Source organism: Quercus suber, unplaced genomic scaffold (assembly GCF_002906115.3).
Source record: "Quercus suber isolate HL8 unplaced genomic scaffold, Cork oak 2.0 scaffold_74, whole genome shotgun sequence".
Taxonomy (NCBI): domain Eukaryota; kingdom Viridiplantae; phylum Streptophyta; class Magnoliopsida; order Fagales; family Fagaceae; genus Quercus; species Quercus suber.
This window is the reverse complement of record NW_027069539.1, coordinates 1,552,133-1,574,889: the sequence shown is the minus strand read 5'-3', so window position 1 is coordinate 1,574,889 and position 22,757 is coordinate 1,552,133. Positions and strand designations below refer to the sequence as shown.

Below are 22,757 nucleotides of genomic sequence, written 5' to 3'. Positions count from 1 at the left end.
GTAAAATAGATAACTATATTTTGAAAATTGATTATAAAAAATAAAAAATAAAAAATAAAAGTAAATTCTTATATTAAAACAGACTGAAATTTTTGCTTGAAGAATTTTTCTATTTGATTGTATAATTTATTCCCNTGGATTAAATTAAATCAAATCTAATTGTATTCAAATATTTTCTTCTATTGATTCCTTTCAAACCGAAAGCTTTAAAAATAAGGAAACTATCTTTATTTATTTATTTTTAAGTACAACTTTTTTATATGCAAATTGAGCCAATTCTACGTGACTATCTTTTTATTCTAACAGAACTTTCAACATTCAACAACCTTCACCATTTTATTCTTAGCTTTCAAACCACAGAGATTTCTATAAATTAGAGCCTCTCTCTGTCTTTGCCAAAGGAGTAGTTTCACTCTTCCAGGTTAGACTTTTCTCATTTTCAGAACTTGGTTTAATAACCTTGTCTTAATTAATAATTCTTTCGTTGTTGCTTTTATTGTTGTTGTTGTTGTTGTTGTTGTTGTTGTTTTTTAATGAAAATCCTTAAAATTAGGATACCCATTAAAGTTTAAGCCTTTCAAATGTCTCTATCTGTGAACCTGATGAAGAAAAATCTTTTTTTGAAAGGAGATACTGACTCACATCAATGCAATAAGGCTATTATAGAATCTGGGTTTGTATTGCCTTCGCACAACATGAAAGATTGAAGCTTGATGAGAGACATTGAGTCACATTAATGATTAATGTTTGTTTCTACAGAAAATAATTATTGGATAGACTGTTTGGCAGAACTTTCCTCTGTTTCAGTGAACAATGGTTTATGATGACTTTTACAGGTTGAGATATATACTCATACGCAGCTTTTGTGAGAAGAAAGAGGATTAGAATTAAGGACTGTGTTTTATTCTAGGAAACACTTTGAATTACAAGAGCAATTCAAGAAGGTTTCAAAGTATGCGATCCATTCTTATTTTGTACTTAACCCAGTTTCCTGTATATATTATGAGAGGGGGGGGGGGGTGTGAGGGAACAGTGTTCTCTCCATTCCACTGGAATTGGAGAGAGTCCATTTCACGGTTAGGATTCTTTTATTTTGATCTAATTGTGTACAGAGTATCATGTCATTTAAAATATTAAACCATTTAAAATGGAGAGGAATCGTCTTTTATGGTTGGAAGATGATGTCATATTCAATGTTGGTATTGGGTATATCTTTGTTATTGCTGTTTTGGGCATGATGTCATATGACAGATATCTAGCCATGTTCCATTTGGAAGGTCATATCAAGGGTCATGCCTATAATGATTTGTTGATGTCCTTCTATATATGAATCGTTAGATTGCTATGGCAACTCATATTCTGCCTTTTTTTTTTTCCCCCATATTTCTTAGCCAAGATGGAGAATGGTTTTAAACATGAACGGGAGAATGGTTTCAAACATGAACGGGAGAATGGTTTCAAAGATGACCGTGAAACGGAGCCTCCTTCCAGTTTTTCCCAATGCAAGGTATGCTATTATTGCATAGCACAAACATACAAGAGCAAATCAACAATGTTCAGTCAATTATGCATTGAATCAAATGTGCATCTCTGTCCTTACTCAACTTGATGTCTTGGGGTATCTCAAATCTAAATACAATCCATCTTGTTGACTTGTTTTAACTGGTTCTTTCTTTGCTTAAACACTATTCAGTCAATAAAACTATGATATATTGTAATGTACTAATGTCTATAAACTGTTATCTAAAAAAATTCTTTATTTTTCTGGGAATCATGAATAAATCAACCAACCTTTGAATTCTTTCTTTTTTTAAATCTGTTGTTCTTTCTATTATTAGGTTGACCCAGGGAAACCAGCTCCACTGACTTGGCAACGGAAGTTAAATTATCTAGGAAATGTTCCTTCGCAGTTTGGATTGACTATACAAGAGAAATTGCATTTGGTATGTCTGTAACTGTAACCATATTTGCACCTTCCAAAATTTGTGGATGAGATAGTTTCAATTATAAGCTAAGTTGTGCTTATGACAATTGTCACAGAACAGATTGAGAACTTAGAAACATACATGTATTCTTTGGAGAAGTTGTCATAAAATAAGTTCTTATGGTCAAAACAACATTAGATAAAGTCACACCTTATATCATTAAATTGAAATCCAATTAATAACATAGGGAAGTTAAGTCACTGGATGAGAAGAGTAGATATCAAATTATAATCTTTTTCATTATTGTTATGTGGTTTTGAAGGCTCCTATAGGCATTCGATTATTCCGTCATGCCAAGGAAGAGGCAGCAAAAGGAAGAGTAATATATCTTACCTCAAATGATTTCTTCTTTATGAATTTGGTGATTTTTCCCCCTTTTCTCTTACAGCCACTTGTCCTTCAATCAGATGGCAATATTTGATTTTTTCAATAGGCGCACCATTGCAGGTCATCATGGTGTTTCTTTAGGTGGTATTGGGTAAGTGGTCAAATTTTTACAACTGAAAAAAGACTTATGCTGATAAGTGATGTTGGACACTGTAAATTTTTATATATATAGTGAATCAGAAATTTTATCAGCTATTATTATTTGAAATGAATTGCAATTATCTAGTAGTTCAAGTATTTATAATAAAAAAATCTAGTAGTTCAAGCATGTATGAATACAGCTATTTTGTTTTGTTCTTTCAATATCATTTTTATGTTTGAAAGCATGATTTTAGTGCAGGAAGCATTGGAAGAAGCTACAGAGGCCAGTTTCAACGCTTTCAACTGTTCCCTAGAATATGTGAAGAAAGCCCCATTTTAGCAAATCAATTCTCTGTGAGTTCGCATCTACTGAAGCCATACCTATTACTTATCCCCTAAACAATGGAAACTATTTCAGGGAACCAGAATGTGTTCACATGTTTTGGGGTGAAATTGAACATCATAAACAAAAGGTTTTCATTTATAGAAGTGCCACTAGTTGCTGAAAATATTTCTGTGAGATATATTAATTGGTATGACATAGAAGAATAATTTTTATTTGGAACAGTGAAGTTTGTTGGACAAGCTCAGATATGGTGATTAGAAGATCATTTACAGATTTGAATAGATTATCAGGACGGTTTATCCCTTATGTTATCACTATTACTCCGGACTAGATAAGCACAAGTGGATATTAGTAAAAATAGTGAAATGGCAAATGAGAATTGCATAAACTAATCCACCAATCACTGGAAAAGAAGGAATCAATCAACCAGCAACTATGCATCTATCCATTTGCACTTAGGTTTTATATGTATGTTAACACCATGCTGTTGAATTTTCCCATGAACAAACTTTGTCCTTTTTTCTTTCAAAATTATACTTTTTGGTTGAATGAATAAAAATGCTATAGATTTATCTTTAGTACTTCTTATCAAGCAGTAGTGAATCTCTAGGTTTCCTTTACTCATTTAGGTTTTTGTTTCACGCCCAAATGGTGGAAAATTCTCAAGTGTATTATGCACCGAAAGCCCAAAGGTACCCAAGTAAGTAACGTATTATCCAGGACTTGCGTTTCTCTAATTTTTTTGAAATTAGTATATGCCATCCAAAACCGCGAGTGAGACATCACATTATTGCTTTGTCAATCACTATGTAGAGATGACACTGCTTCTGGTATTGAAACTTGGGATTGGAATTTGAATGGCGAGAAGTGTACATACCATGCTTTGTTTCCAAGGGCTTGGACAACCTATGAGGGTAAATTTTTTGCTCCCACTGGAAACAGTTCAAACTTGTGATATCACTTACAACATTCTGTATTTTGTGTTGATTTGTCGAAGCAGGTGAACCTGACCCAGAACTTACAATTGTTTCTCGCCAAATTTCACCTTTTATTCCCCACAATTATAAGGAGAGCAGTTTCCCAGTATCAGTATTTACTTATACGGTACGAAAGAGAATTCAGGAAATTTCATTTATATTAGAATTGATCACATTGCCACAGTTCTAAGGTAGTGCTTTATGCCTTCTTCAGTTGTCTAATAAAGGAAGGACTTCTGCAGATGTCACCTTGGTCTTTACATGGGCTGTAAGTTAATAATTTCCAGCTGCATATTCCATTGACCCTTTTTTAGGTGCTTTCTTTTAGTAATGATAATCTAGGAGCTGTTTTTCATAGAAGTTGAATGGGGAAAAGTTCTTCAATATTTTAAATAAAAGAAGGCTTAGTTATTAAGCTGACACAATGACATATTTTTATACTACTTTAGGTTTCACCCAGAGTTGAATGCATTCCTCAAGTTAAAAATAATTCTTATCAAAATAACATAATGTATGAGATTTTTTTGGGATAATCACAAACTATCATAATGATGTGAGTACTACATTTGATATTCCAGTCTGAATTCAAGAAACTCCAAAACTATGTAATTTTCCTTCCACTGAATATGAGTTTATAATTCCTCACTGAATGGTTTCCAACCTAATCTTGGGATTCTCAGACTGTACTAGCAATTTTGTGCCATTTTTTATGTGAAACATGGTTAAAATCTGGGCAAATATGCAAAATTAATCCCTATAGAGTTATCTTACAACATTCCATGGTCTAACTGTGATGAGTGGATTCCTCATCCAGTTATCAGATTGGCATGATTTATAAAAATTTCTGATATCTGAACTTTCTGTGCCTGAATTTTCAGAATTCTGTAGGTGGGAACTCTGGATTTTCTGGTCATCACTTCAACTCAAAGATGGTGTAAGAACAAAATAGTGGACTTTTATAAATGTCTGATTTTTAAGTATAAGTAGCTTTCACAGAAAATGGAATTTGTTTTTCTGGCAGAAGAAACTTCCTACTCTAATACACCATATAGTATTTATGTGCTATTCTACTTAAATTTTAATTTATCTTAATAATTTAGCAATTTACCGTTACTTAACTCCTACCAGGGCGAAAGATGGAGTGCGTGGAGTACTTTTACACCACAAGTAATTCTCTCCATTTACTCTAGAAGAGAGTTTTGACTCTGCATACATCAGTTCAAACATATATTCTATACGACTGATATCGTGGCTGGATGTCTGATTATCTCTAAAAAAAAGTATATAAATTTTCAGGGCTGTAAATGATCAACCTCCAGTTACTTTTGCAATTGCTGCACAAGAAACAGATGATGTTCATGTCTCTGAGTGTCCTTGCTTTTTGATTTCTGGTGATTCCCATGGCATCACGGCTAAAGACATGTGGCATGAAATTAAAAAGGTTAGATAACCTTCCCTTTTTAGCATTAACAATCAATAGAGAGGAACTATTTGTTTTAGGATCCTCTGTTTCTTGTTAGCTTGATGTATCCAGACAAAAAAAAAAAAAAAAAAACTTTTGTGCTCTGCTCATTATCATTCATTGTTTTCATAATGTTTACCAGTATCAATTCCAAGTATTTCGGTCAGATACAAACTTTCAAAGTTTGACACTATTATCTTAATACATTAGTGTACACAATTTAGGCATTTGAGAAGGTTAGTCTAGGTTGAATTTGATATGGATATTGAGAATTAATTACTTGCTAAGTTTTGTTCCAATAATGTTGCTCCACCACTTTTTCTCTAAACAAGGTTGAATGTTTACGTAATAGTGGCTACCTGCAGTCCTATTAAATGTTTTTGCAACTCTTTCATTTCTTTACCTCATCAGAGTTTTTGTTAAGAATAGTATTAGATGAGAGATACATTTGTTCCTGTAAGGGCTTCTACTGGGCACATAAGCAGATCAAGGATGGGGGTTATTTGTCATTCCAGTAGAGACCAGGAGGGGGCTTTGTAATAACATCATTTTTCCTTCAATTTGAAATGAGAAAGGAATGCTTCACCTTGATGTGATTTTTGTGAATTACAACCTTGAAAATCAAATAATGACCATGCTATAGAGATACACATGCTATAGAGGAGCAACAATTTCTATTAATACAAATATATTGTAGGGTTAAAATCCAATTCAGCACAATCATAATATTTTTATCCTCCAAAATCTTGATGCCTTTACTTTTATTCTTATAGCATGGGTCATTTGATCACCTTGACCGCGTTGAAACTCCAATGCCTTCAAAACCAGGATCATCTATTGGAGCAGCCTTAGCAGCCTCTGTAACAATACCTTCTGATTCCATCCGTACTGTCACATTTTCATTGTCATGGGACTGCCCAGAATTGAGGTTTAGTCAAAAGACTTACCACAGGTAGGTTATCCCAGCCCTTAAAACACTTGTGTGGAAACCTAGTCCTTAAAGTATACTAATCTTTTTAACAAAATATTTTAATACCAGGCGCTACACCCGATTTTATGGCACTCATGGGGATGCTGCAGCAAGTATTGCACACGATGCTATTCTTGGTATGTCTATACAGCTTCATTAATTTTCCTAAGTATATGGTATTTTAACATACATATGTATTCTCTAAGAAAAAATTTACCTTCTTGTTGATGTAACTAGAGCTCATGAACTAGTAAATTATTTGCAGATATTATCAAGGCTGACCTTTAATTATGAAAATAACACTTAAAATTCAAGACAAATTAATTTTCCTTTTGTAGGAATATTCACTAACCAACACAATACCTCTTCTCTGGAAATGCCTGATATTATTTTGTAATCATCTGGCCATTTTTTTTTATATTACCCTTGTTTCTTATCAATTTTCTACACAAAGAGAACATGTTAAGTTCTTCAAATCTTTGTTATTGATTTAGAATTACCATTTGCAGTTTCGTTCAAGAAAAAAAGACAATGGTAGTGTACTTTGACAGTGAAAGGAACACATTTGATTGAATACGTTTGTTCTTCTTTGTAATTAGAGCATGCCCATTGGGAATCCCAAATTGAAGCATGGCAAAGACCAATTCTTGCAGACAAAAGGCTTCCTGAATGGTGAGATTAAATGAAACTTGTGCTGGAGAAAGAATACAAAATCTGTGCTTTTTTGAACAATTCTGAATGGTTAGAGGTTCATCCCCAGGTACCCAATCACTCTCTTCAATGAGCTCTATTATCTCAATACAGGGGGGACAATATGGACAGGTACTTATGGAACTTAAAATCTATTCAAAATGTGCTTCAATCTTTTTATTCTTTTTATTGAAGGCCATATTTTCCTTTCTGCAGATGGATTACCTCCAACACAGAATTTAGGAACCATTGGTGAGAGGAAGTTTTGCCTTGATAGGCCCAAATCAAATCGTACAAATATAGTTGATATGTCCCATCAAAATGACACTGCTGTGGATATCCTCGAAAGGATGGCATCCAAACTCGAGCAATGTCATACTCCAGCAGCATCAAATTCAGCCTTTGGAACCTATTTGCTCCTAGATGGAGAGGAAAATGTTGGCCAGTTTCTTTATCTTGAGGGAACAGAATACCTCATGTATAACACTTATGATGTCCACTTCTACTCATCTTTTGCACTACTCATGTTATTCCCAAAACTTGAACTTAGCATCCAGAGAGACTTTGCAGCAGCAGTAATGATGCATGATCCTGAAAGGATGAAAATTATGAGTGATGGAATGTGGGTTCCAAGAAAGGTTCTTGGTTCTGTACCCCATGATATTGGGCTCAATGACCCTTGGTTCGAAATAAATGCTTATAACTTGTTTAATTCATCTAGGTGGAAAGACTTGAATTCTAAGTTTGTTCTCCAAGTTTACAGGGATATGGTAGCTACGGGTGATAAAAATTTTGCACAAGCTGTCTGGCCCTCAGTTTTTGTAGCCATGGCTTATATGGATCAGTTTGATAAAGATAGAGATGGGATGATTGAGAATGAGGGATTCCCTGATCAGACTTATGATGCGTGGTCCGTTAAGGGTGTGAGTGCATATAGTGGTGGGCTTTGGGTGGCAGCTCTCCAGGCTGCTTCAGCCATGGCATATGAAGTAGGTGATAAGGCATCTGCGAATCACTTTTGGGTTAAGTATCAAAAGGCAAAAGCTGTATATGACACATTATGGAACGGTTCTTACTTCAATTATGACAATAGTGGTGGTAGTTCAAGTGCATCTATTCAGGCTGATCAATTAGCTGGACAATGGTGAGTACAAAGTATTCATTCTTGATGTTATATTTAAAGAAGACATTCAAACGCACAGAGAACAAACGTCATATTGGTGATTATATGAGATGTGTGAGCTGTTGAATTGGCTATATCAGTGGTTTCATCCATAATCCATCCAAGTATCACCATGTAGCACTGGGAAGGCAGTGTATCCACTATCCAGTGCCTTTTACAAAACACATGGGATTGGTAACAAGAAATTAGTTTCCCATATTTTAGTTAAGTCATGTCCTAAGTTAAACCATGGGACTTTAGTTTGCTGTCCTTAAAATATAATGTGTCCTTCACATGTTGCATAGACCGTCCTTCTCGCTGCTCCTCTTTACTGCATCTTACACACTGTAACTCGTTATTCCTAATGTATCACTAGTGGTCCATCTAAATCTTCCTGATGAATTATTTCTATATTGCCTTCATATTTCTATCCTAAGTTCCTATTATTTTTTTCTTAATCAACTGATATGCTCAACTTGCTATGGTGGTTCTGAATTTTTATGCTTGCTCATATTCTGTTAAATAAATCATGGCTGATCTACCACTGGCCTCTTGTTCTGATGTTATCTACTTTATGAAGATATTCTGGGGTTTGAACCCTAGACTGTTGGCTTCAAGAAAGACCACACGGTGTACAGATCATTTTTAAAAGATTGACCAAAGAGTTCATAGCTTGTTTTAATTAAAAATTGAATTTGGTGGGAGTCATTCTTTGGTGTTATAAGAAAGCATGTTCAGGAATAACTTTTTCCATTTCTTGTTATGTGAACTTTTCAGTGACATACCTTCCTACTTATCATAACAAACTTGTTACGCTGTTTCATCTCATGCATGAACCGAAGGGGCAAGTGTTTTTACAAGAAATCTCTAGCCAATCTTCTTGTAAAAGATCTATTTTTAAAATAGCATGGGCTCTTGTATTTCATCATTAAAACCAACAGGGCAGAAACATAGCAGTATCCCTAAGATGTTATTGAGTATTGACTTTCTTATAAAATTATTGCATATATATGATCAAATTCAACGATCACTTTAACTTTATAATTTCTTCATCAGAAAGCAAACATATTTTGGTGTGTAAATTTATTGTGATTTCAACTTCTTGAAAATTGTGTATGGACTCATTATACGTAACATTTTAGGTTCACTGCAGCATGTGGTCTTTCTCCAATTGTTGATGAAGGCAAGAGAAGGACTGCACTTGAAAAGATTTATAATTACAATGTCTTAAAGGTGAAGGGAGGAATGCGCGGAGCAATTAATGGGATGCTGCCAAATGGAAAGGTTGATTTGTCTGCAATGCAATCGAGAGAAATTTGGTCTGGAGTTACATATTCTCTTGCTGCTACAATGATTCAAGAGGAAATGCTGGAAATGGCATTTCAGACTGCTGTTGGTGTCTATGAAACAGCCTGGTCCCAGCAAGGTCTTGGGTAAGTAAAGTTTTCCTATTGAGCAGCTTTCTGCATCAAAAGTCAAGTATTTATCCTTGCTAGTCTGCTACTCCACTAGACAGTCTTTCAAGTAGTATTACAATTTATACATAGCAATAGTGATTTTTTGGAAATTTACCAGCATACTCTCCTTCCCTACATTAGACTTATTATTACTCTATTTTCCAAATATTTTTTACTTATTTTTCTATATGTCCATGGTGATTCCCCCATTGACATACTATAATCTTAACTCTAGGCATTACGTTACCATGTATTACTGCAAAAAGCTAATTCTTCTTTTCCGTGCTTACCCTCAGTCTATCTCAATGCTGCATCTGCATAGTCATATACATCTTATTTGGATCCCCACTTTCTAGTTCACTTACATTCTAGTTCTTGTTACAGTTATTCTTTTCAAACACCAGAAGGCTGGAACAACAACGACCAGTACAGAGCTCTTTCTTACATGCGGCCATTGGCCATATGGTCAATGCAGTGGGCCTTGTCAAAGCCGAAGCTTAGTAAAATGGAGTTCAGACATGAAGCAAGCCAGGACCATAGTCACCATGCAGGGTTTGAGAAAGTTGCACGCCTTCTAAAGTTGCCAAAGGAGGAATCTGCTAAAAGTTTGCTACAAGTTATTCATGAGTACACCTGCAAGAGATTGTGATTCTATCGGCAAATATTTTTCATCATGATATTGTAATTTAATTAAAGGGTGTAGAAGTACAAGCCTGATTGAGATGTAATCATCTAATATGTTACTGCATTTTTGGACTTTCATATTCAAATGCAATTTTACTTAACAAATTATTTACCTGTTAGTGACCAAACATATAACAACTTTTCTATTTTAATAAGACCCATTCATGAAAAGTTATTAAATTTTATATTGGCTGTCAACTTATTGGAACCTTCATCCTTTGTCTGGGTTTGGGTATTTGGGACTAGCAGAAAAAAGAAAGAAAAAAAAAGACACTAGGCACAAATATAAACGGAGTTAGTTAGCGATCACAAGACAGTAATTAAATTTTACGTTGACGGTCAACCTACTGCAACCCTCTTTTATTCGAGCTTGGAGCTGGCCATGGACTAAATATATGACATTAAGCACAAACATAAGTAGATTTGCCATTCATTAGTGATCAAATATATTAAATTGAAACGATGACCGATAAATATAGCCTCAATATGAAGGAGAATGGTATTAAGTAGAAAACCCTCCAAATAAAATAAAAAGAAGACTGCAAATAAACAAATAAAGAGTCAAAGGTAAAATAAATCCTTTTCAAATCCTTACTATTAGTTACATTTTCCTCATTCATTCTCTTATGGAATTATAATATTTTGTCTTCTAACTTTTACATATCCAAAAAGTCAAATAATTTTTTTTTTCTTTTATAAAATTACATTTTGTCCCTATAATTTAGGAATGTAACAAATTATGTACAGATCATTTTTAAAAGATTGACCAAAGAGTTCATAGCTTGTTTTAATTAAAAATTGAATTTGGTGGGAGTCATTCTTTGGTGTTATAAGAAAGCATGTTCAGGAATAACTTTTTCCATTTCTTGTTATGTGAACTTTTCAGTGACATACCTTCCTACTTATCATAACAAACTTGTTACGCTGTTTCATCTCATGCATGAACCGAAGGGGCAAGTGTTTTTACAAGAAATCTCTAGCCAATCTTCTTGTAAAAGATCTATTTTTAAAATAGCATGGGCTCTTGTATTTCATCATTAAAACCAACAGGGCAGAAACATAGCAGTATCCCTAAGATGTTATTGAGTATTGACTTTCTTATAAAATTATTGCATATATATGATCAAATTCAACGATCACTTTAACTTTATAATTTCTTCATCAGAAAGCAAACATATTTTGGTGTGTAAATTTATTGTGATTTCAACTTCTTGAAAATTGTGTATGGACTCATTATACGTAACATTTTAGGTTCACTGCAGCATGTGGTCTTTCTCCAATTGTTGATGAAGGCAAGAGAAGGACTGCACTTGAAAAGATTTATAATTACAATGTCTTAAAGGTGAAGGGAGGAATGCGCGGAGCAATTAATGGGATGCTGCCAAATGGAAAGGTTGATTTGTCTGCAATGCAATCGAGAGAAATTTGGTCTGGAGTTACATATTCTCTTGCTGCTACAATGATTCAAGAGGAAATGCTGGAAATGGCATTTCAGACAGCTGTTGGTGTCTATGAAACAGCCTGGTCCCAAGAAGGTCTTGGGTAAGTAAAGTTTTCCTATTGAGCATCTTTCTGCATAAAAGTCAAGTATTTATCCTTGCTAGTCCGCTACTCCACTAGACAGTCTTTCAAGTAGTATTACAATTTATACATAGTAATAATAATTTTTGGAAATTTACTACATTACTCTACCTCACTACATTCGACTTATTATTACTCTATTTTCCAAATATTTTATACCTATTTTTCTGTTTGTCCATGGTGATTCCCACATTGACATACTATAATCTTAACTCAAGGCATCACGCTACCATTTACCACTGCAGAAAGCTAAATCTTCTTTTCTATGCTTACCCTCAATCTATCTCGATGCTGCATCTGCATGGTCATATACATCTTATTTGGATCCCCACTTTCTAGTTCACTTACATTCTAGTTATTGTTACAGTTATTCTTTTCAAACACCAGAAGGCTGGAACAACAACGACCAGTACAGAGCTCTTTCTTACATGCGGCCATTGGCCATATGGTCAATGCAGTGGGCCTTGTCAAAGCCGAAGCTTAGTAAAATGGAGTTCAGACATGAAGCAAGCCAGGACCATAGTCACCATGCAGGGTTTGAGAAAGTTGCACGCCTTCTAAAGTTGCCAAAGGAGGAATCTGCTAAAAGTTTGCTACAAGTTATTCATGAGTACACCTGCAAGAGATTGTGATTCTATCGGCAAATATTTTTCATCATGATATTGTAATTTAATTAAAGGGTGTAGAAGTACAAGCCTGATTGAGATGTAATCATCTAATATGTTACTGCATTTTTGGACTTTCATATTCAAATGCAATTTTACATAACAAATTATTTACCTGTTTTAGTGACCAAACATATAACAACTTTTCTATTTTAATAAGATCCATTCATGAAAAGTTATTAAATTTTATATTGGCTGTCAACTTGTTGGAACATTCATCCTTTGTCTGGGTTTGGGTATTTGGGACTAGCAGAAAAAAAAAAGAAAAAAAAAGACACTAGGCACAAATATAAACGGAGTTAGTTAGCGATAATAAGACAGTAATTAAATTTTACGTTGACGGTCAACCTACTGCAACCCTCTTTTATTCGAGCTTGGAGCTGGCCATGGACTAAATATATGACATTAAGCACAAACATAAGTAGATTTGCCATTCATTAGTGATCAAATATATTAAATTGAAACGATGACCGATAAATATAGCCTCAATATGAAGGAGAATGGTATTAAGTAGAAAACCCTCCAAATAAAATAAAAAGAAGACTGCAAATAAACAAATAAAGAGTCAAAGGTAAAATAAATCCTTTTCAAATCCTTACTATTAGTTACATTTTCCTCATTCATTCTCTTATGGAATTATAATATTTTGTCTTCTAACTTTTACATATCCAAAAAGTCAAATAATTTTTTTTTTCTTTTATAAAATTACATTTTGTCCCTATAATTTAGGAATGTAACAAATTAGTCAATTTAGTTTCAAAAATAGAAAATGGATAAACTTTATAAAAAAAAAAAAAATTTATTGTAACAACAAAGTCGTCATAACAATTTAAAACTTTTGACTCAATTACCTTATAAAAAAATCCCCAAAACGACGACGCTTCCGTTGAAAATAAACTGATAAAACGAATATGAAATAAATGTTCAGTTAAGACCTTTTACCGGAGAAGAAAGAAGAAGGAGAAGAAAATGCAGGACGACTCGGCCGAGTCGAGCCCCGAGTTCCGAGTGGGCCAGCGAGTCCACTCAGCGAACGATCCAAGAAGAATCGGAACGGTAAAGTACGTTGGGCCCATCGAGGGCCACGCTGGCGAGTGGGTCGGCGTGGACTGGGACACCGGAGAAGCCAAGCATGATGGATCCGTTAACGGGATCCGATACTTTCAGGCCGGGTCGGATCGGTCCGGGTCGTTTGTTCGGGCCAAAGTGATTAGCCCGGGGATTTCGGTGGTTAGAGCTCTTGAGCTCAGGTACCGAACCGATTCGACGAAAGAAGAGGAAGGTAAATAGTGTGTGTTGTTGTTATGTGTTTAAACGCATTGTTGTTTTTTGGTCTTAGTTTGTGTTTGGTTGCTGAGAAAATAGTAATGGAGCTTGAAATTCTGATTTTGGAATGTTAAATTATTGATTTTACAAGTGTTTGAAGTGGATTCTTGGTTTGAGTTGTTAGATGTGTGCAAATGCATTATTTGTCTCGGTTTGTGTTTGATTGCTGACAATGTAGTGGAAAAGAAAGGAAAATATAGAGTTTGAAATTGATTTTTTTATTTTTTTTTTGTCTTGGTTTGTGTTTGGTTGCTGAGAAAATGGTAGAAAGGAAAGGAAAATGAGAGGGAGATTAGATTTCTTTTTTGGTTTCCAGAAATGCAAGTTACGGTCTTTACAGTGTCTGAAGTGAATTTTTAAGTTGTTTGATATGTCTAAAGGCCGTATTATTGTCTCGGTTTGTGTTTGGTTGCTGAGAAAATAGTGGAAAAAGAAAAGGAAAATGGAGAACTTGAAATTGATTTGTGTGTGTGTGCGTGCGCGCGCTTGTTGTTTTGGAATGTTAATTTATTGTTTTTAGAGTGTATGAAGTGGATGCTTGGTTTAAGTTGTTTGAAATTTCTAAATGCATTATTGTTGTCTCAGCTTGTGTTTGAGCAAGTGGATAAGGAAAAGGAAATGGATTTCATTTTTGGTTTCAGAAAATGAAAGCTGTGGTCTTTACAGTGTATGATGTGAATTTTAAGGGGTTCGGTATCTTTAAATTCTGTATTATTGTCTTGGTTTGCGTTTCATTGCTAAGAAAATAGTGGAAAGAAAAGGAAAATGGAGAGCTTGAATGTGATTTTGTGTGTGTTTTGGAATGATAAGTTCTTGTTTTAAGAGTGTATGAAGTGGATTTCTGGTTTAAGTTAGTCGATATAGCTAAATGCATTATTATTTTCTAGGTTTGTGTTTGGTTGCTGAGGAAGCAGTGAAAAAGAGAGGAAAATGAGAGGGAAATTGATTTAATTTTTGGTTTCGAAAAATGAAAGTTATGGTCTTTACAGTGTATGAAGTGAATTATCAAGTTGTTCAATATCATTAAATGCTTTATTATTGGTTTGGTTTGTGTTTGGGTGCTGAGAAAATAGTGGAAAAAGAAAAGGAAAAATGGAGTGCTTGTGTTTTGTGTGTTTGTTTTGGAATGTTGAGTTCATTGGAAGTTTGGTTTAAGTTAGTTGATATCTTTAAATGCATTATTATTTTATCGGCTTGTGTGCAGTTGTTGAGAAAGTAGTGGAGAGGGAAAGGAAAATGAGAGGGAAATTGATTTCATTTTTGGTTTGAAAAAATAGAAGTTATGATCTTTACAATGTATGAAGTGAATTATTAAGTAGTTTGATATATCTTTAAATGCAGTATTATTGTCTTGGTTTGTGTTGGTTGCTAAGAAAATAGTGGAAAAAGAAAAGGAAATTGGAGAGCTTAAAATTGACGCATTTGTCTGTTTGTTTTGGAATGTTAAGTTATTGTTTTTACAGTGTATGAGGGGGATGCTTGGTTTAAGTGGTTTGATACCTCTAAATGCACTATTGTTTTATCGGTTTGTGTTTGGTTGCTGAGAAAGTAGTGGAAAAGAGAGGAAAATGAGAGGGAAATTGATTTTTTTTTTTTTTTTTTTTGGTTTCAAAAAATGGAAGCTACAGTCTTTGCAGTGTATGAAGTGAATTTTTAAGGTGTTCAATATCTTTAAATGTAATATTATTGGTTCGGTTTGTGTTTTAAGAAAATAGTGGGAAAAGAAAAAGGAAAATGGAGAGCTTGAAATTGATTTTGGGTGTGTGTGTTGGAATGTTAAGTTATTGTTTTTACAGTGTATAAAGTGGATGTTAGTTTAAGCTGCTCGATATATCTAAATGCATTATAATTGTATGAAAAAAATCTAAATGCATTATTGTTTTATCAGCTTGTGTTTGGTTGCTGAGAAATTTGTGGAAAAGAAAGGAAATTGATTTCATTTTTTGGTTTCAAAAATGCAAGTTACAGTTTTTATAGTGTTTGAAGTGAATTCTTGGTTTAAAGTTGTTTTGATCTCCAAACACATTATTATTGCCTTGGTTTCTATTTGGCTGCTGTCTTGCTGAGAAAAAATAGTGAAAAAGAAAAGGAAGAGATTTTTGTGTTTGTTTAGTAAGGTTAAGCTATTTTTTTTTTTACATTGAATGAAGTGGATTCTTAGTTTAAGTTAGATGTATCTAATGGATTATATTCTTGGTTTCTGTTTGGTTGCTGAGAAAATAGTGGACATGAGAGGAAAATCAGAGGAAATTGATTTCATTTTTGGTATAAAAATGCAAGTTACAATCTTTACAGTGTGTGAAGTGAATTCTTAGCTCTAAATTTTCTGTTTGGTTGCTAAGAAACTAGTAGGAAAGAAAGGAAGGAAGAGAAATTAGTTGATTTCAGTTTTGGTTTCAAATGCAAGTTATGCTACAGTGTATGAAGTTGTTAAATCGTTTGGCATTGCTAAAATTTTGAGATTAAGTGAGTTTAAGTTATTTCTAGTTTTGGATCTACACACTATGCTCTTTTTTCTTTTTTTTTTTCTTTTTTTGGCAATGTATTTTATCAATTCTTTTTCTCATTTCAGATTTACGTTTCCAACCTGATTCAGATTTATAATCATGTGACATTTAGAAAAATTGCGATGTGAAGTATTTGGTGAAAGTTTAAAGACATGATAAGCTTATGATTTGTTGGATATAAGTAACATTTAGAAAACTTTGGAAATTCTGTTTTGAATGTGTTGATTGTTGTGTTGCAGATGAAATGTATGTATTTTCAGCTAGCAATAAGCGAGTATCAGTTCAACTGGTTGGTAAAGATAAAATTCAAGACAAGCTAAGTCGATTTGAGGAGTTAACTGGTGCATCACTATCTTATTTGGGTGTTAGTACTCCTGGAGACCCTGGTCAAATTGGTACCGCTGTGCCAAGTAAGTTGGTTTTATTTTCCTTTCCCTGAGATTTATGTTCCCTGGATACCTGGGTTTACCTTTATGCAATTGTTTTTAAATCTGGGTAGCTTATATAGCTGATTAGCAGTTTACCACATTACCAAAATTTAGCTTGACCAGAAAGCAATCAGAGCTTCTTGTCTTTAATAGAGAAATTGGTTAAGATTGTTTTTCCTTGATATATTGGATTTTTCTTTCCTTATTGAGGCCAATATATATATATATATATTTAAATGAAAATGGCTTTGGTCAGAATCAAAATATTAGATAACTAGATTGAGGTAACTCCCTATGCTTGAGCATATTTATACTAAATTGGTCTATCTGACTTTTGAGGTTCAGATTCCCTAAGTTCAGGTCACATGCTGAAACCAATATCCATGATCATAGTTATACTCTTTGAGTCTTTGTTTCGGAGGTTTTCCACTAGCTGCCTCATGTTGATCCTTGAATCCCCTTCCCATGCTTGCTATATGAACTTAGCACTTCGTTTTATTTTTATTTTTGGTGAGGATTTTATAAGCTAGATCAAGTTACTATTCTGTTTATTAAAAATGCGTGTGAGCATGTGCTTGAGCATCCATGTTTGCACAGGAATAGTCCTTGTGATTTGCACATCTCTAGGACATTAAAAAGAAAGGCTAAATTCACAATAAAAATTTTTATTTACTTATATTTTTTATTGTTTCTCCTCTACTAATAGGCCTTAAAACCAATCAGTCTAGAATAAATCTACATTGTGGATTTGACCTTTTTGTTTCTGTTACTATAAAATTTTTACATCCTGGTAATTCCTGTACTGTTATTAATTTATAATGCTCTTATCTCAGATTTAAAGGAGCTTGACTTGACTGGAAATTTGCTATCAGAATGGAAGGTACATTTTTTAAAACACTGATCAATTGCCCCTTTTTGTCCACCAAAGGCTAAATTTAAATGCAGTAGAGCTTTCTAGATTAAACAATTTGTCATTGCACATTGCATTTATGTTACCAAGTTATTTTTATACTTATTACTACATTCTGATTGTTTCTAATTCTTCCTTGTAATTTACTATTATTAAATGCTACTTGATTTCAGTTCTGGACCTCATGTGGGTTCTTATTTTCTTGCAGGATGTTTGCACCATCTGTGAGCAGTTACCAGCTCTTGCAGCCCTCAACTTATCTAACAATTTAATGTCTTCAGACATTTGTGGGTTGGCACAGCTAAAAAGCATCCGTATTTTAGTCTTAAACGATACTGGCATAAAGTGGACACAGGTGCCTTGATTTTTTCTCCTTTTCTTGTCACATAAAAATGCTTGTTGATGTTGATGGTCCTCCCTTTTTTGGGGAGCTCCTCTGTCAATGTTGGGGTCTCATGTTAGCCTTGTGGTCTAGCTTTGCTGCCATTACCTCCGGGGACTGGCCATGAGACATACAATTCTTTTTAAAATGTTGTTTTCAAAAACCTATATAAGGAGAAGTACTCCTTTCTTCCCTCAATGTGATATATGTTGTTTTATTGTCTATGGCAGATTGAAAAACTTAAACATTCACTCCCAGCAATTGAAGAACTACATCTAATGGGGAATAATATCAGCACAATAGAGGTACATTATATTCCCTTTTATGGTGCTGTTGAATTTGTTCAAATTGTAATCTTAAATGAAGTTACTAGGTCGTATTTTGGATATTATTAAATGAAATGTACTTATCATTGTTTTTTATAAACTTTTTTTGTTGTGGGTTATGGTGTTGTGTTATGGATATACTCATATACTGTAGAATGTCCTCTAATCTTTGTATCTTTATGTTTTTTTACCTATATAAAGAAATTAATTTTTTAGACAATACAGCCCTCTTTTTATTTCCGTTTTGCTTTGCAGCCTACATCATCCTCTGTAGTTCAGGGATTTGATTCTCTGCGGCTTCTGAATTTGGAAGATAATTGTATAGCTGAGTGGGATGAAATCTTAAAGCTTTCTCAGATAAGAGGGTAAAGTGAAGTTTGTATTCTTCTGTTGGTACCTTTTACCATCTAAATTTCTCTCGATCCAAGTTTTCTTGAGGACTGTTGCAATGTTGTTTCAGCTTGGAGCAGCTTCATTTGAACAAGAACAATTTGAACCGCATCTACTATCCTCCTAACACTAGAATACATGAATTTCTTGGTGGTAATGAATCACAGAAAGAAAGAAAGCTATTCACAAGTTTGCGTTGTCTCCTTCTGGGTAAATATATGCAACTAGTAAACACCTGACTTTATTTGACTCTCTTATAAGCGTTCTTGAGCTGTTGGCTTACACATTGCATGCTTCAGGAGGTAACAATATCGAGGATCTCGCCTCTGTTGATGCGTTAAATTCATTTCCTAAATTGGTGGTAAGATTTTGTTATGATAATCATCTGTTATGCCATTAAACATGTTCAATATCCAATTAGATACATTTGACATGCTGTTCAGACTCCTTTTTTCTAGGTACCCAGAAAATAGCTTACATGTATATTACACTCCTTTATCAAGGACAAATAGAATTGATCCATATGTAGATAGTTTTCCTTTTGTAATTCTTTAGGCCACTTCATGATTATTTTCACAAGGTAGTCTCCTATCAATAAATTTATTTTTACCTATAAAAAAAGAAAAGAAAGGACAAATAGGAAATCTTAGGACTGGCTCATTTGTCAATTAGGTAGCATACAATGATCTTGTTAATTCTTTCTCTTGACTGACTCTTGACTTGCAAGGCTGAGGCCTTTTTTTTTCCCCTATAAATTGTTCCAGCTGGATTAGTTGTGCTTACTGCATCACTCTGGTTACATAATAACCTCGAGCCAATTCAAGAAGAATCTCTCAGATAGCATTTTCTTGAAGAAGCTACTAGATAGAATTCAGAACCTAGACATTTATGCATAAGCTTTCTAGACCCTCATGCATGGAGTATAGTTCATGCTTCAATTTTATTTTGTTTTATACAAGTAAGCCAAGAGCCTTGTAGCCTAATTGGTTGGCACTTCTTGGTGTTACTAACGGAGACATCCAAGGTTCAAATCCCCCCTTCCCATTGTAATTATCAATATATATATATATATATTATATAAGTTATGTTGGCGGGCATACATGAACTTGATGGCATATTCCATCTCTTGTTTGTAACTGAAAACTAGGCCTCTTCTGCCAATTTGGAGGACTAAATAATTTGCTAAAGTTGAATTATATGATATTTATTCTAATGAACTTCAAAGTACTTTAAAGTCTCAATGGTTTACTACAAAATCTTAAATGATTCTCTTTTTCCCCTCTGTGCTTGAGCAAACTCCTTTCTGATCACTACTGTTCTGATATATATAAATATATATATATATATATTTTCTTTTGGGTTACATTCAAAGGATATCAGGCTTTCCGAGAATCCAGTAGCTGATCCTGGAAGAGGGGGTATTCCAAGATTTGGTTTGATTGCACGTTTAGCTAAAGTTGAAATACTAAATGGGAGTGAGGTAAACTGTTGAAGTTCTATGCAGTCAACATTGCTTTCTTTATGAAATTTATCTAATGTACTCTTGTCTAATTTACTTTTCAGGTAAGCCCTCGTGAAAGGAAAGACTCTGAGATTCGGTATGTTTTTCCTAGCCAATCCTTCAGTTTACCTTTTCTGCACTAAAGGCATGCATTTATATAGGCAATTATCCTCACCTTTGCTCTCTTTCATATTTATAACAAGTGATCTTCTTTTGTGTTATAGTTTTTTGATCTTTTGAAGGTTTACTGTTTTTATTTTAATAAATATTAAGCATTCTTCTAATTATAATATAAAGAGAGCCTGTTTGAGTGGATAAATACGGCAGGGATGTTTTCTTTTACTGCTTTGCCTGTATTACTTGAGCAATGTACGTTTAACGTTTAAATTTTATGGTCTTAAAAAAAAAAACCCTTACTATGTATTGATTTTGAGAAATCTTTTGAATACCATAATTTCTTTTCAGTTTAACAGGGTTATCTATTTATATGGCATTATGTGCTCTATATGATGTTTAACAAAGAAAATACACATGATTCATGGTTCCTGAAATTTTGTACATTTGTGGTTTCTGATGGGAGTGGTGGAGAGAAACTAGGCTTTGATGGTATGGTAAGGTGTATTGCAGATTATTTTCACAAGATAATTTACTCATGATCTCTTTTGCAGGTATGTTCGTTTAATTATGTCCAAGTTGCATGATCCTCAAGAAATCAAACAAGTGCATCCCAGGTAAATTTACAAGTGTTTGCCCAATTAACCTTTACAGGGTTTTGATATTGAGCAGGGTTGTAAATAAGTATGGAATACCTAAATGTTTTGTGTCCTAAGATATGTATGTTGTTTCCTGAACTTTTCTGAACATTTTGATGTAAAGGTATTAGCGTTAGGTTTATCTACAATGAAAAAACCATTCTGCTACAAGTCTAACTAACTGTTTAGTGTTCCTCCTTGAAACACAAATAATTAAACAAAGTATTCAGATGGTTTAGGAAAAGTTCAGACTCTGTTGCCATGTCTTATTCCAGGGGTAGCAACTATGGGTAGATTTAATAGAATAGAACACCAATCTTGATGTAAATTCCAGGGAAGTGTCACCTTATGGACTATTACTTCCTAATATGATTTCACATGGGCTTACAAAAAATTGATTTTGTTTTGACATTGTAAACTTTCATGATATGGACTTCTTGCTCTAAAATTACAGGTTTGCTGAGCTTAAAAATTTTCATGGAATTGAGGATGAAAGGCCATCCATTGGAGTAGCAAGCCTTCAAAAAATGGCTTCAGGACTATTGTGTATGAATCCAACATTCTGATATCAGTTTCTCTTTTGCTCTTACAATATCTATAATCATTTGGTCTATACATATTCATGTAGCTATCACTTTGAAATGTGTGGGAGCAACTATGGGCGAGAAGCCTCCATTGACTAAGAAATTGCCGGCAACCACCACGGTTAAATTCCAACCTTTATCTGAATTGTGTCTAGTTGGATGAATTTTAGGATTTTACATTTAAAATGATTTCATTTATTTTAGGTTGGTAAGCTAAAGAGTCTATCTGAAAGCTTTTTCAAGTTGAAGTCTATCAAGCCTAAATTGTTTCTTCAAGAAGAGGTTTGTCCCTTCCGTCTCTTGCTTTTTGCATATCATTGATAATAACACTACACCATATATTGAGAAGTTACACATTTTGGATTTGGATTCTTATTCAAATATATGTCCAAAAGATGACATTTTTGAAATGTCAATACACATGCCTTGGTCACTGCCTCCTGTGCTTCAAAAGCATAAGAACCAAGAGAATTTTGTACATCAGCAACTAATGTCTCTTGCTAATAAGTTGTGTTCCTTAATTTTCAGGGTTCTCCTTTACCGATATTGCTTGACGATGAAATGGAATCTTTGATGGACCTTGGAATTGGGAATGGGTCAACCATTCTTATTGATGAAGAGAGTTAACAAAGAAGTAATGTCGCACAATTGATATACTTACAGAGAGAATATTACTTTCTGTGATTTTCTGCAATTTCTCCACTTGTTGATGCATGTAATGCATACTATGGTTTGCTCTAAAATTTTTGTTTATACTTTGATAGGGTGTTCTCTGCAGAAAGTCTGCATAACCAGACAGAACATGTCTCTGTAAAAGCTGGTATCATGGTGTTCTATTGTATTTTCAGAATTGTGCAGAAAGTCTGCATATTGATGATTAGATGCAGGTCAAATTTACAAACATGAAGCAGCTTACTGCTTACTCAAAAACTTGCTTATGCTGGAGATCAACATGGTCAACCAACCAATTAGTTTCCCTTTAAATATGGATACATCCACCATTTTGAACTAAGAATCTGTGGATCCAGTATAAATTATTGTTTTCAATTTGTAACAAGATGTCCCATGGCAAACAGCACATAGTTCAATTGCATTATTTATGGTAATACCAATTTCCATAGAAAATCATATTATCAATTTACCATCCGTCCTATCTCTAACTATCCTTCCTGCTCCAGCCCATCCCAGACTTCCTAAAACACTT

General features: G+C 34.0%; 3 protein-coding genes across 4 annotated transcripts; all 3 read left to right on the top strand.

Annotated features, from left to right (window-relative positions):
* Nucleotides 1-257: 257 nt before the first annotated feature.
* LOC111995105 (uncharacterized) lies at nt 258-10,306 on the top strand. The gene is made up of 21 exons (XM_024027002.2): nt 258-421; nt 837-952; nt 1,392-1,507; nt 1,839-1,943; nt 2,248-2,304; nt 2,393-2,463; nt 2,708-2,807; nt 3,429-3,499; nt 3,613-3,713; nt 3,800-3,903; nt 3,991-4,044; nt 4,655-4,710; nt 4,905-4,943; nt 5,073-5,217; nt 6,012-6,190; nt 6,278-6,345; nt 6,808-6,880; nt 6,969-7,030; nt 7,115-8,042; nt 9,203-9,493; nt 9,902-10,306. Exons 3-21 carry the CDS (start codon nt 1,397-1,399, stop codon nt 10,164-10,166), a joined length of 2,880 nt encoding a protein of 959 aa, XP_023882770.2. The 5' UTR covers nt 258-421; nt 837-952; nt 1,392-1,396; the 3' UTR covers nt 10,167-10,306.
* Nucleotides 10,307-11,017: 711 nt separating this feature from the next.
* LOC111994399 (uncharacterized) lies at nt 11,018-12,563 on the top strand. Its single transcript, XM_065773404.1, has 2 exons — nt 11,018-11,743; nt 12,150-12,563. The coding sequence occupies exons 1-2, from the start codon at nt 11,556-11,558 to the stop codon at nt 12,412-12,414; spliced, it is 453 nt and encodes a 150-aa protein (XP_065629476.1). The 5' UTR covers nt 11,018-11,555; the 3' UTR covers nt 12,415-12,563.
* Nucleotides 12,564-13,358: 795 nt separating this feature from the next.
* LOC111994473 (tubulin-folding cofactor E) lies at nt 13,359-22,456 on the top strand. Of its 2 annotated transcripts, XM_065773403.1 has the most exons (16): nt 13,359-13,729; nt 16,520-16,690; nt 17,542-17,588; nt 17,827-17,973; nt 18,231-18,305; nt 18,582-18,691; nt 18,787-18,926; nt 19,016-19,077; nt 20,089-20,196; nt 20,280-20,314; nt 20,886-20,948; nt 21,424-21,515; nt 21,598-21,674; nt 21,758-21,835; nt 22,082-22,187; nt 22,318-22,456. In XM_065773403.1, the coding sequence occupies exons 1-15, from the start codon at nt 13,417-13,419 to the stop codon at nt 22,178-22,180; spliced, it is 1,617 nt and encodes a 538-aa protein (XP_065629475.1). In that variant the 5' UTR covers nt 13,359-13,416; the 3' UTR covers nt 22,181-22,187; nt 22,318-22,456. The 2 variants fall into 2 exon arrangements, with proteins under 2 accessions (XP_065629475.1, XP_023882131.2); XM_024026363.2 differs by having other exon boundaries at nt 22,082-22,456.
* Nucleotides 22,457-22,757: the final 301 nt, after the last annotated feature.